Genomic DNA, 12,452 nt, shown 5'->3' with positions numbered 1-12,452 from the left:
GCATGAGCACATTGGCTGATCATTATGATTTTACTCCAAGAGTATGTACCCTGGTACAAGTTGTGTCCCGACTATCACTGGTGTGTGTGTGTGTGTGTGTGTGTGTGTGTGTGTGTGTGTGTGTGTGTGTGTGTGTGTGTGTGTGTGTGATGTAAATTACATAATGTAGGTACTGTATGTGCTGAGCGTTCGACGTAAAGCAGATTTTTTTTTGTTATTCCTTTGGAATGTCCTCACTTTGCCAGCTTCATGTACAGACAACAGGGCCGTGGGAGTGGCACAGGCAGAGGTGCAGTTAATGCAAGTGGACAAAGTTATTTCTGGATTAAAGTTTAGACATGACATGCTGGTTTGCTTCATCATGATGAGAGGCACGAACTGGATGGGAGTTTTAGAGTTGTTTTTCTTTTTCCAAAGCAAGAAAACACTTCCTCAACTTAAAGATCATCCTTCAAAAGCCTCTGTCACATCGACTTATTTGTCAAATAGATTTGCTCGCGTCATTATTGCACCAAATGATGGTTTGTTATCTGGAATATAGTTTTGTGAAAATATATTCAAAAGCATCACGACCTTGGAGGGGAAGGAGGAAGGTGTGAGAAATTTAACAGGGGTAAAGCATCTTCCAGGCCACCCTGTAGAGCCAAAACTACGATTCCACCCACCTACAAACTCATCCCTTGCCATGGAAAAAAGGACATGGTGCCATATTTAATATCTCAGGGGTATTTTCCATGCAATATCAAGACTCAGAGAAGAGTGAGGTGACAGGGTGTTGAAAGGAAATTTACTGAGTGTGACATTGGGGTCACAGTTGGACACAACAAACAAGGGCATGAATTAACAACAAAAGAGAGAGAGCGAGGAAGGGAAGAAACACAGTAACCTTCAAGTAAGAGAGTTGAGTTGGACTTTATTGAAGATCCTGATATACCCCACGGTAATGATTCAACTAAAAAAACAGTGAGCTGTAAGTTACAATGTCCTTGTGCAAACAATCTGATTTTACTTTGTAACCAGATGTTTAATAAATGTCGATTGGGTCTAGAAGCCAAAAGCTTAGTGGCAATAAAACGACCAATTAACCGAGTTCTCTGCCAGCGTGAATAGATAGATTTGATTCCGAGGACAAGTAAAGAGCCTTGTTACACCAAACGCCCTGTTGAGCGATATATAAGGATCTTCAATAAAGTCTAGTCTGCAATCTTCCAATTCGGGGTGAAACTATTAGTAATAATCTTAATCATCAAAATGGAAAATCCATTCTTAACAGGATTACGATCTCACTTTGCAAGATCCCAGAAATGGTCTTGTGTCGTTCTTCGATTTGCACTCCACCATCAGCCACTGTGACATCTTCACTTGTGCGTTGCGGGATCTTTTTAAGCGCCTTCTGCCAGCGGTCTCGCCCAGGTCTCGCCACCTTGACACCGCTGTCCAAGCTCGTAATGTCCTGGGAAATACATAAGAGATTTGGATTGTGTTTTTGGTGTAGCTTTGAAAGAAACGACATACAGTGCTAATGGAGTTTTCATTTGCATCCTTACTCTAATTGACGGACCAGTGTTTGTGTGTTTGCTTGTTTGTTTGTTGCACTACTCCTCCTACAGTTCTGGGCTGATTACATCCAGACTTGCTACGTCGGATCAGCATGACCACAATTAGTATATCGTGATGTTTGGGGGAGGAAAGCAAATTCTCCACGTAAATGTGTATTGTGTAACGCTGCCTTCAGAGGGGGAGGGTATTACAGTGTTTTTTTTTTTCTTCCAGTGCAGTGAGGCGTTTTGAATTATAAGCAGAAGGTATGTTTTTGCTTCATGCACATAACCAAAGTATTTTTTTTTGCCTACACAGAGCTCTCAGTTATATATACACTGCCCAAATAAAGGTATGCGTCAGAAGAACGTGTTGCATATTTGGAACAAGATTGACCATAGTGCGGGTCCTCTGCTCATTCTAATAACTTGCTGTTTAGAGACCATGCTCAAATAAAAATTACCAAGTTTTAAAAACACTTAGATCATTATATTGCAATAAACCAAAGAGTTTTGATCATTGGATGCTGAGGAAGGTCAAGTTGGCATGTTGGTGCACCACCACAATTGAGGAAGGACAAAGAGCTTTTCAAACAGTATGCACACTAAAATTAAAGGTATTCGCTCCTTCCTCCTTTTAATGGCCTCCTTGTGTTGCAATTTCCCACCATATTGACCTGGCTCAGCAGCATTCCAGAATAACTGGAAGTTTAGTTCATTTAAAAAAAAAAAAAAATATATATATATATATATATATATATATATATATATATATATATATATATATATATATATATATTCTCCTTGCTTTGTGGATGACGAGCATGGAGCCTGACCTCATGGATGGGAGGAAGAGGAAGCAGGATTTGGGGTACCTGTTTACTTTAGCGCCGCTGAAAAACTCACAAAGAAACAATGACTTCCCTCTCAGGGATTGTGAGGGGTATGGGTTAAGTGTTAAAAGGGGCAGGTTTTAGTAACGCCTTTTGTACAATATGTCGTCATGTTCAATGAAGGCTGGGAAACGTCCGTTCGAAATTAAACACGTGAGAGTCTCAATCATGACGTACAACAAAGTGAACCAGCCAGAAAACAAAGGATCTTTTATAACACGTTGTTGTTATTGTTGTTTTTCTTGTTGTCGCTGTTGTTGTCTGTGTGCTCCTTCCAGATACCGTTATATTTCTTTGTTCATCATTCCATATATGATTCGCAAAGTGCATGTTTGTGTGTTTGCAGGTTTCACAGCAGCACACCAAATCCTGCTTCCTCTTTCTCCCGCGGGACTCTTTTTAAAAATAGAAAAAGGATGTTTATCATGTAAAAGTTGCCATGGCCGAGCTGTTTCAGTTGCTGACTTGTAAGTTAGCGAATGTAGCTTGATACCAGACAATGCCAAGTCCGAAATTTCTTTCTTCTTGGATGTGAAAAGTGTTACACATACACGGGCATGGCTCTGATAATCCCGTTGCGTTATGGGAAAAGGACCCAAGGGAGTTGCATCCATCATTTAAGAAACCCTTAGATATATATTTCATTAGTAAGTGTGCTTCGTCAGGCCCCATCCCTTCATAACAGGAGATGGGGAAGATGTGTTGTGAGTGTTTATCAGGCTCTTTCCCCCCTCAATGTGATTTCCCACTTTACATCTATCAATCTCACTATAAATCGATCTTTCCATCCATCAATCCACCCATCTATCCCAATTCTTCAACCATTCACTCTTGAACCTCTATTCCCTGAACTTCCATAAAAACCTCCAGCCATTACTTCTCAAACCGCATACTGGCTTAAAAATCCCTCTTCATTTAATCCATTTCTATCCCTTCCATCCTCAATCCATTTAAATCCTCTTTCCCATGCTTCTTCCATTTGCACCTTCCCCCGGCGCAAACCATATACACATTATGCCACAAAACACCGCAATCAAAACCAGTTCTGTGCTGCAAGTGAGGGGAAAACTAAAGGGCCATGTGCAAGCTACAAGACAGAAACACACTACGTAACCGATAGCTACAATGCCGAGCGGCGAGTGGTCATGCCTGCACAGGCAACGACGGTGCCCATGTGCTAATGAAGGTGTGACACAAGAGAACAACTATCATCCTTTGCTGTGCCTCGCTCCAAGCCCAAGATAAGCCAGTGCAATGTCCACCAAGAGTGAGAGCTGTCTGACACGCCAAGGACCGGTATGAACCACAAACTACCTGCTTTCCTGCCTGCCTTCCTTATTGCCTGTATGAACTGTCTGACATGCCAAGGACCGGTATGATCCCCAAACTGCCTGCTTTCCTGCCTGCTTTCCTTATTGCTTGTATGAACTGTCTGATGTGCCAAGGATTGGGATGGAATACATTACTGCCTGAACGAGTCAACTCCATTACAAGCTGTGCTCAGGCAAGATCAGTTGCCCTAACCAAAGGGCTCTGAGGGCAGACGGCAGTACACGATCCTTGGGTGCAGCGGCTCCAACCACACATACATGAGACATGCTGTAACTACACCCCAAAACCACACATTTCTGCATTCACTTCCTTCCTTTCCTTTCCTTCCCCTTTGGACAAATGCAGGGCCACCTGTCTGTGTAGGGTGGGCAAAGCGCCGACCCAAACCCCAAATATTTTTTCTATGTCTGTCTACTTTCCCGGATGAATGTAGTATGCCTGTCTTGTGTTCTAGCATAAGTAAGATTTTGTAGGGAGATATTTTACATGCTAAGAGTAAATTGCTTTTTTGTGGGTCTTTGCCTGCCTGTAAATACTTGATATATGGTTGTAAATACATGCTTTACATTGGTAAACTGTGTCAAACCTGCTCGGGTGTCTTTTCCTTCATTGGTTCTATATAGCATGCACGTAATAAATAGACGTGAAGTTGTGCCCCATTAATTTGCTATGCTAGAATAGCCAACGCTCACCTTAAGTTTCGCTCAGCCATACACAATAAGTAGACGGGGTGGGGCGTTGAGAACACAGTCCCCAGTTGAGATAACTAGCTTAGCAGGTAAGGCAATGTGATGCTGGGCGTGAGGACCCTGCTTAAACTAATTGTCCCAACCAACGTCCATGGTAGCTGAGAAACCAGTCAGGCTGCGGAGTTCTCTGGGGCTTGTGGCTTCACAGTTGGAGGTCGAGTGGCGTGTTCAGGAAACTCCCTCGTGAACCCCGCACTCACTCAAAAACCCGGAACTATATACGGTGGGGAGAACAAGTATTTGATACACTGCCGATTTTGCAGGTTTTCCCACTGACAAAGCACGTAGAGGTCTGTAATTTTTATCATAGGTACACTTCAACTGTGAAAGACGGAATCTAAAACAAAAATCCTGAAAATCACATTGTATAATTTTTAAATAAATAATTTGCATTTTATTGCATGAAATAAGTATTTGATCACCTACCACCCAGTAAGAATTCCGGCTCTCACAGACCTGTTAGTTTTGTCTTTAAGAAGCCCTCCCATTCTCCACACATTACCTGTATTAACTGCACCTGTTTGAACTTGTTATCTGCATAAAAGACAACTGTCCACACTCAATCAATCAGACTCCAATCTCTCCACAATGGGCAAGACCAGAAAGCTGTCTAAGGACATCAGCGACAAAATTGTAGACTTGCACAAGGCTGGGATGGGCGACAGGACAAAAGGCAAGCAGCTTGGTGAGAAGGCAACAACTGTTGCGCAATTATTAGAAAATGGAAGAAGTTCAAGATAACAGTCAATCTCCCTCGGTCTGGGGCTGCATGCAAGATCTCACCTCGTGGAGCCTCAATGATCATGAGAAAGGTGAGGGATCAGCCCAGAACTACATGGCAGGACCTGGTCAATGACCTGAAGAGAGCTGGGACCACAGTATCAAAGAAAACCATAAGTAACAAACTACGTCGTCATGGATTAAAATCCTGCAGTGCATGGAAGGTCCCTCTGCTCAAGCCAGCGCATGTCCAGGCCCATCTGAAGTTTGCCGATGACCATCTGATGATCCAGAGGAGGAATGGGAGAAGGTCATGTGGTCTGATGAGACCAAAATAGAGCTCTTTGGTTTAAACTCCACTCGCCGTGTTTGGAGGAAGAAGAAGGATGAGTACAACCCCAAGAACACCATCCCAACCGTGAAGCATGGAGGTGGAAACATAATTCTTTGGGGATGCTTTTCTGCAAAGGGGACAGGACGACTGCACCGTATTGAGGGGAGGATGGATGGGGCCATGTATCGTGAGATCTTGGCCAACAACCTCCTTCCCTCAACAAGAGCATTGAAGATGGGGCGTGGCTGGGTCTTCCAGCATGACAACGACCCAAAACACACAGCCAGGGCAACTAAGGAGTGGCTCCGTAAGAAGCATCTCGTGGTCCTGGAGTGGCCGAGCCAGTCTCCAGACCTGAATCCAATGGAAAATCTTTGGAGGGAGCTGAAAGTCTGTGTTGCCCAGCGACAGCCCCGAAACCTGAAGGATCTGGAGAAGATCTGTATGGAGGAGTGGGCCAAAATCCCTTCTCTAGTCTGTGCAAACCTAGTTAATAACTACAGGAAATGTCTGATCTCTGAAATGCAAACAAAAGGTTTCTGTACCAAATATTAAGTTCTGTTTTTCTGATGTATCAAATACTTATTTCACGCAATAAAATGCAAATTAATTCTTTTAAAATCATACAATGTGATTTTCAGGATTTTTGTTTTAGATTCCGTCTTTCACAGTTGAAGTGTACCTATGATAAAAATTACAGACCTCTACGTGCTTTGTAAGTGGGAAAACCTGCAAAATCGGCAGTGTATCAAATACTTGTTCTCCCCACTGTATGTATGTATGTGTATATATATATATATATATATATATATATATATAGATATATATATATATATATATATATATATATATATATATATATATATATATATATATATATATATATATATATATATATATATATATATATATATATATATATATATATATATTGTTGTGGTTGACCAAATTCACAAACCACCATTCAGGTCCCTTAGGTGAGATATCTCGGTAAGTATATGTGTAGTTAGGCCCAAACCCGTTGTTTCGAGGGAATAAATGTCATTCAGTCGGGCTGCGACTCTTCAGGATAGCCGTTTTTCTTTTACTATCTTTATTTTGGACCAGCCGCCATTACTACCACCACCAACCACGTCTCAACAGCCATCACACAACAACCACCAACCACAACGCCGCTTCACAACAACAGCCACGACCTTTACCGTCACAACTCGCCACCATCGCATCACCACCATTCTTGCGCCACTTGTGGGCACCGATACTGGACTCGTGCAGGGCGCGCACCGAGCAGCGTGTTCAGAAACATCACAGACTTTCCGAAGAAAACGGATCAAAAACGACTCACGCCCACTTCTGTTCCGTCCTATCGGTGAGCGTGGGGCGATTTGGCCCCGCCTCCAGGGCGTTGGAGTGTGGTCGCTATATGCAAATTCATGGATCAAAAAGCATTCACGCCCACTTTTCCTCGGTCCAATGGGGAGCCAGTTGGAGGTGAAGGGTCGGAGGTAAAGGGTCAAAGGTGGGGGAGCGAGGCCACGGGGCATATAAACGGCTGCGTTCGTCAGTCAAGGCAGTTCGGAGGGGAGAAGTTCGAGTTCGCGGTTGGGAGTTGTCGGTGGAGCTGGGAAGAGGACGGAGCTGTGGAGAGGTGGCGGCGGCGAAGGCGATCGAGGGGGTGCTCGCGTCGGAGTCGGGGAGCGGCGGAGGGAGAGGCCGGCGGCGCGACCGAGGTCGAGGTGGAGACGCTCGTCGCGGGACCCGAGACAGGGTGATATCCTCCTCCCCCCCGAGCATCAACAACCCCCTCCTGTTTCCCCCCGCGCTGAGATAGTGCGACAAGGGGGCCCCTTTCCCACCCCCTACCAGACACTGTCCGCGAGGCCCGCGGAGTTGAGGCGCCACCGCCGCTCTGCGTCTCATCATCAGACGGGTAGGCCCGACACGGTCTCGGCCCCAGGCCCGCCTACCCCCCTCATCCTGGAGGGTGGTTCTTTTCTTTTGCTTTGGGTATCTGTGTTGTCGGCGCCGTCTGTGAAGTAAAATTGTATAAGTGTTGCCGTGTGCTCGGTAGTCGGATAGCTCTGCATTGTGTTTCTCTTTTATATTTGCTTTTTGTGTAATATTGTGTTTCTTCTCCTTTTACATGTGCTTTTGGTGTAATTGTATATGTGTGCTTCCCGTTCATCGCGAAATAAATGTGAGTTATGTTGAACTGTTTTCCCGCTTCGCTTCGTCTTTTCTTTCATTGAATCTCCATCTTGCTTCACGTAAAGGGTTGGTCGTGGGCTAAAACGCCCGATAATTAATCGAACCGTCGAGGTCGACGAATAACACCGCTCGGTTATCCCGATAGTACGGAACGGGTCGCTTAAAGTGGCCCGTGTCCGAAGTCGACCTGCGGCGAGGTGCGATCGCCCGGTCTACCCTCCGTGTGGGTACTTATGTAGGTCGAACTTGGCGAGCAACCCTATCCCACGCGGGGGCCGATTGGCACGATCGTGGTGAGACCGAAAGGTCCACCCGTGACTAGTTCCCGGCGTTAGTCCGAGAGGGTCACGACTGGATTGTCCGTCCGGTGGGCGACGTGCCGCGATTCGAGTTACGTGGCCGTCCGCACGCCGGCGGGCGCGAATCCGCAACACTGGTGTCAGGAGTGGGATATAAACTCATCGCCCTCCTCACGGCACTGGTATCGGAGAACGGGACAACGGGCTCTCCTGTCTCCAGCTAAATTCACGGGAATCGGTCCAGGGGTGAGAGGAGCGACCCCCGATTCCCTCCAAATTACGAGCGATTCAAATTAACCCTTTACGAGAAGCAAGATGGCGTCTCAAGGCGAGCGGGAGCCGGGGGTATTAGAAATGGATGTAGAATGTGTAGAATCCATGGCTCAGGATGAAATCCCCGTGCAGGAAATGTTGGTTGTACAGGAAAACGAACTCGCCCAACTGAACCCAGAGCCCGAAATAGGTGCGGCAGCGGCCGCGGTGTATGACACCTCCCCTCCCCCTCTCCGCCAAAACCCCCCGATCTTTGCCGAAACGGCTCACCCAAGCGCACCCGACATGGCCCAGCTATTCACCATGCTGGCAAAAATGAATGCGGAACTGAAAACGAAAATGGATGCAAACACAAATGAAATGAAAAACGAAATGAAAGGCATGAACGAAAAGATGGATGCGAATACACAGCAAATGAACAAGCAAATGAACGGAATGAACAAGCAAATGAAGGAAGAAACGAAAAAGCTGCGGGGTGAGACGCAGAACATGGGCCGATGCCTGCAGGCGGGCATGAAGGCCGTGACCAGGGAGATAAAAATGGCGACTCCACGTGTGGGAGCGAACGAGCTGGAAGGGGGTGCAACGGCTGTCGGGCCCGCAGTGGAGGCGGGTGAAAAAATAATTTGGGGGACGTGTTGGGCGAGGGTCGTGACGATGACCGAAAGGGAAAAATTAAATGGGGAGACCAAAACGTGTGAGACGTGCACGAGGGAGATAACAAGGGAAGAGACAGAAATAATAGTTGAGACAAGGGAGGTAAAGGGTGAAGAGGTGACCGAGTTGGTAGAGACACGGGAGATGGGAACGATAGAGGGAAGACTACACGATGAAGACGGGGTAAGTGACGCACACACACACACACACGGAGGTAGTGGAGGACGATGAGGGTGAGCTCGCGGAGCGTGTAGGGACCCAGTGCGAGCAGCGGGATAGCCTCCTCCAGGAACGAGGGGAGGGAGTATGCCCCCTTGAGGCGAGTCACGACCAGGTGGGTTCGGTCGTGCTTTGCGAGGTTGAGGGGAGGAGTGCTGCGAACGGGTGCACGGAGAGCTTGGGGGGTATAGAGGCCCCGGAGACCCTTGTGGGGACACGAATCCCCAGTGTGGTTGTCCCGGTGTGTGTGATGCAAGGTGTGAGTGCGTCCCCGTGTGTGGAGGCGACCCCGTGTGTGAGTGGTGTGGTGGCGAGTGTGCCGGAGTGTGTGCTTCCCAGCATGCCATGTGTGGATGAGGCACCGTGTGTGAGTGTCGCCGTGTGTGTGAGTGAGGAACGGTGTATGAGTGAGGCACCGCGTGTGAGTTCCCCCGCGTGTGTGAGTGAGGCACGGTGTGTGGATGAGGCACCACGAGTGAGTGAAAGGCCGCGAGTGAGTGGAGCCACGTGTGAGAGGGAGATGGCATGCGTGAGTGAACGGCCGAGTGCAAGGGAGAACGTGTGTGTGAGAGAGCGGTATGTAAGGGAGATGTCGGTGGGCATGTGTGAACATGCAGCCGCGTCTCCCGGGGTGAATGTAATGGAATGGAGGTGTGTTCGCGTCGTAACACGCGGGAGTGCGTGTGTCGAATGGCGACGACGGCGACATGTGAGGAAAGAAAGCCGGGTAGCGGCTGTGGTTGTTTCGGGGACCGTGCCGGGTTCGCCCAGCAGTGAGCACGCGGTCCGTGCTGTGCAACGCACGAGACCACCACGTGCTCGCTTGCGAGAGTGAAGTCCCGGTCCGGAAACGCACGCGGTGGATTTGCCGATCCCGCGGACGGACAAAGTTTAGGCAGGATTACGGATTTGGACCGGACGGGTTCTCCACGCGATCGTGTGTGTTAAGCTCCAACGGGCAAAGCACATGTGTTCGCGTGGGGAACCCCTCGAGACGTGGGGCTTGTTTTTTTTTATGCGCACGGTGACGTCATGGCTGCACGTGGGGTTGGAATCCGGCAGGAGGGGTATCCCTGCCGGATGGTATCGTCCAAGGAGGGACGAGGAACACGTGCAGCTGCATGACGTCACGGGCAGGTGCAAAGTGCGCGAGCGGCGAGTTGCCGCGCTGGTGCTGCGCATGTAAAAAAAAAAAAAAAAAAAGCAAGCCTCACTTTCGGGTGCACAGGATTCCTGGGCAAGGGGTGGAAGACCCCCTTGACCTCGGGCACAGGATGGAAACTAGTTAGTGGGAAGGGTTAGCTCAGCTAGACCGACTTCATGGGGCAGGGGTAAGTCCTCATGGAGTCCGTGGAATGGATTAGTTTGAGGGATTGTAGCCAGATTTAGGTTGGGAAATAAAATGATTGTTTTTTGATTTTGAGGACATGGACAGACTTGTGAATGTGTAGAGGGGATGTAGTTTAGCGACGTAGTGTTAAAAGGAACGTGCTGTAGTTTAAGGGACGACGTGGGAGCACGAGTTAGTTAGGGGAGGTAGTTAGAAGGATGGCAGAGTTCAGCGGTGAGTGTGTTGAAGAGTTGGTGAGTGAAGTGGAAGCATGTGCTTGGTGAGTGAGTGAGGCCAGCGGGTCTGTGTGAGTGGAGCGAATGGGGAATGCATGGTGCGATGAGTGATTGGGGGGAGGAGTGACTCCCGCCCAAGGGACCCCGGGGTCAGTGTAGACTGAGTTAGTGGGTTAGTCAAATTAACAAATATGGAAGTCGTTTTGTTGTTGGTGGGGAAGTAGGCTCGAAACCCGTTTGGAGGGGTGCAGGAGCCCTGTTGACGGGCTTGGGAGCGTGGCTGCGAAAGGTGAGTATCGCTGAGTGGGTACCCCGGGCACCAGGCTAGTCGGCCGTGGTAGGCCAAGGGCCCATGGGGGGCTGGGATAGCGTAGTGGGCACGGGTGCGCCTGCTTGGTGCGGGGGCCCGGGGTGCCATTAGCCGCGTGGGCAGTGTTGTGGGCACGGGTGACCCTCGGAAAGGGGCCTGGGAAGCCAGCCTGCCACGTGTGCGTTTCAGGGAAGGTGCCATGGGGGGCACTCCCCGGTGTTTAGGGAGCTGGTAGGCTCGGAGGCAGTGTAGTACCCGGGGGTGCCATAGTGGGAGATTCGGCAGAGGGTCGTGCCTACCAAAGGGAGCCACGTGTCCCAGCCATGAGACCGTGTGAGGGCACGGAGAGAAAATTGGGGGGCGAGGCCCGAAATTGTGAGGACACCAACACAGGCGACGGGAATCTGGGTTGTGAGAACCAATAGTTTAAGCGCGAGGCGCTTGTTGAAAGCCCCGGGGTAGTTTAACAGGTTAAATGGATAGGGTAGATTAGGAAGTGTACCCCTCCGCACCATCCATCCCCTCGCTCTCGTTGTGGGCCGCTGGACCCACTTCGTGTTATAGATCGCCGAACTCTGGGGAGGCCATTCTGAGGCTTCGTTGGGCCTCGACACAGGACGCTAGCTCTCCCTTGTTCCCCTCCGGGAAGGGAACGTAGGAGTTGGGAGTAGGCTAGGTGACAGGATAGGTCAGCCGAACAAGGACAGTACAGGGGGTTAGGGGACGATTTATAGTGGGGAAGCAAAAATAAAAAAAATAAGTTGGGGCTAAATTGGGGTTTGGACAAATTAAGGGAGTGGGTATAGACAGTGACAGGCAAAGGCGATAGGTTGGGAGGGAGACCGTAGGGTAGGTCCGAGCCTGCCTTCCGAGTGGCCAGCACCACCGCACTCCCTCCACCAACCTCCACTGAACGGCGAAGGCTGGCCAGCTTCATCTGCTGGCTGCGTTGCTGCAAGGCAAAGGCCGGCCCACTTCATCGGCAGCTGTTGTGTTGCTGCAAGGCCTGTGCCGGCCGGATCGTCTGCAGCTGTTTTCTGCAAGGCCTGTGCCGGCCAGTTCGTCTGCCGGCTGTGTTTGCCTGCAGCGGCCTTCTTCTGCGGGCTGTGTTTGCCTGCTGCCTTTGCCATGCCATGCCCACTGACCCTGTTCACCAGCCCCGTTCAATTTTTGCTTTGCCCCCCCCCCCCTGTTCATTGCCATGTGCGCCAGGATCAAGGCAACAGGTTGCAAGCTGCAAGAACTGCCCTGTTGGCAGCTACAACACGGGCCTGCAGTGGCGGCCCGTGCACCGTGTTTGTGTTCATCCATCCATTCGTTGTGTTCATTGCGTGTGCCACTTGAGCTGGCACGG

At 49.2% G+C, this 12,452-nt stretch overlaps 1 protein-coding gene across 7 annotated transcripts in view; it reads right to left on the bottom strand.

Moving 5' to 3' along the window:
• Positions 1–12,452, bottom strand: part of LOC147012971 (phospholipase D1-like) — a 97,987-nt gene that overhangs the window by 41,252 nt on the left and 44,283 nt on the right. For all 7 annotated transcript variants that reach the window (XR_015051136.1, XM_085854375.1, XM_085854376.1 and 4 more), the window contains one exon: positions 1,288–1,453. Coding sequence is in view for 6 of the 7 variants with exons in the window: in XM_085854375.1 (XP_085710501.1) it covers positions 1,288–1,453 (166 nt within the window). In the remaining variant the exon portion in view is untranslated. The remainder of the gene's footprint in view (positions 1–1,287; positions 1,454–12,452) is intronic.

This window comes from Eptatretus burgeri, chromosome 14 (genome assembly GCF_056783735.1).
Source record: "Eptatretus burgeri isolate ZD-2024b chromosome 14, Ebu_testis_v1, whole genome shotgun sequence".
NCBI classification, from domain to species: domain Eukaryota; kingdom Metazoa; phylum Chordata; class Myxini; order Myxiniformes; family Myxinidae; genus Eptatretus; species Eptatretus burgeri.
The sequence above is the reverse complement of the archived record's forward strand: the minus strand, read 5'-3'. Positions and strand labels throughout refer to the sequence as shown.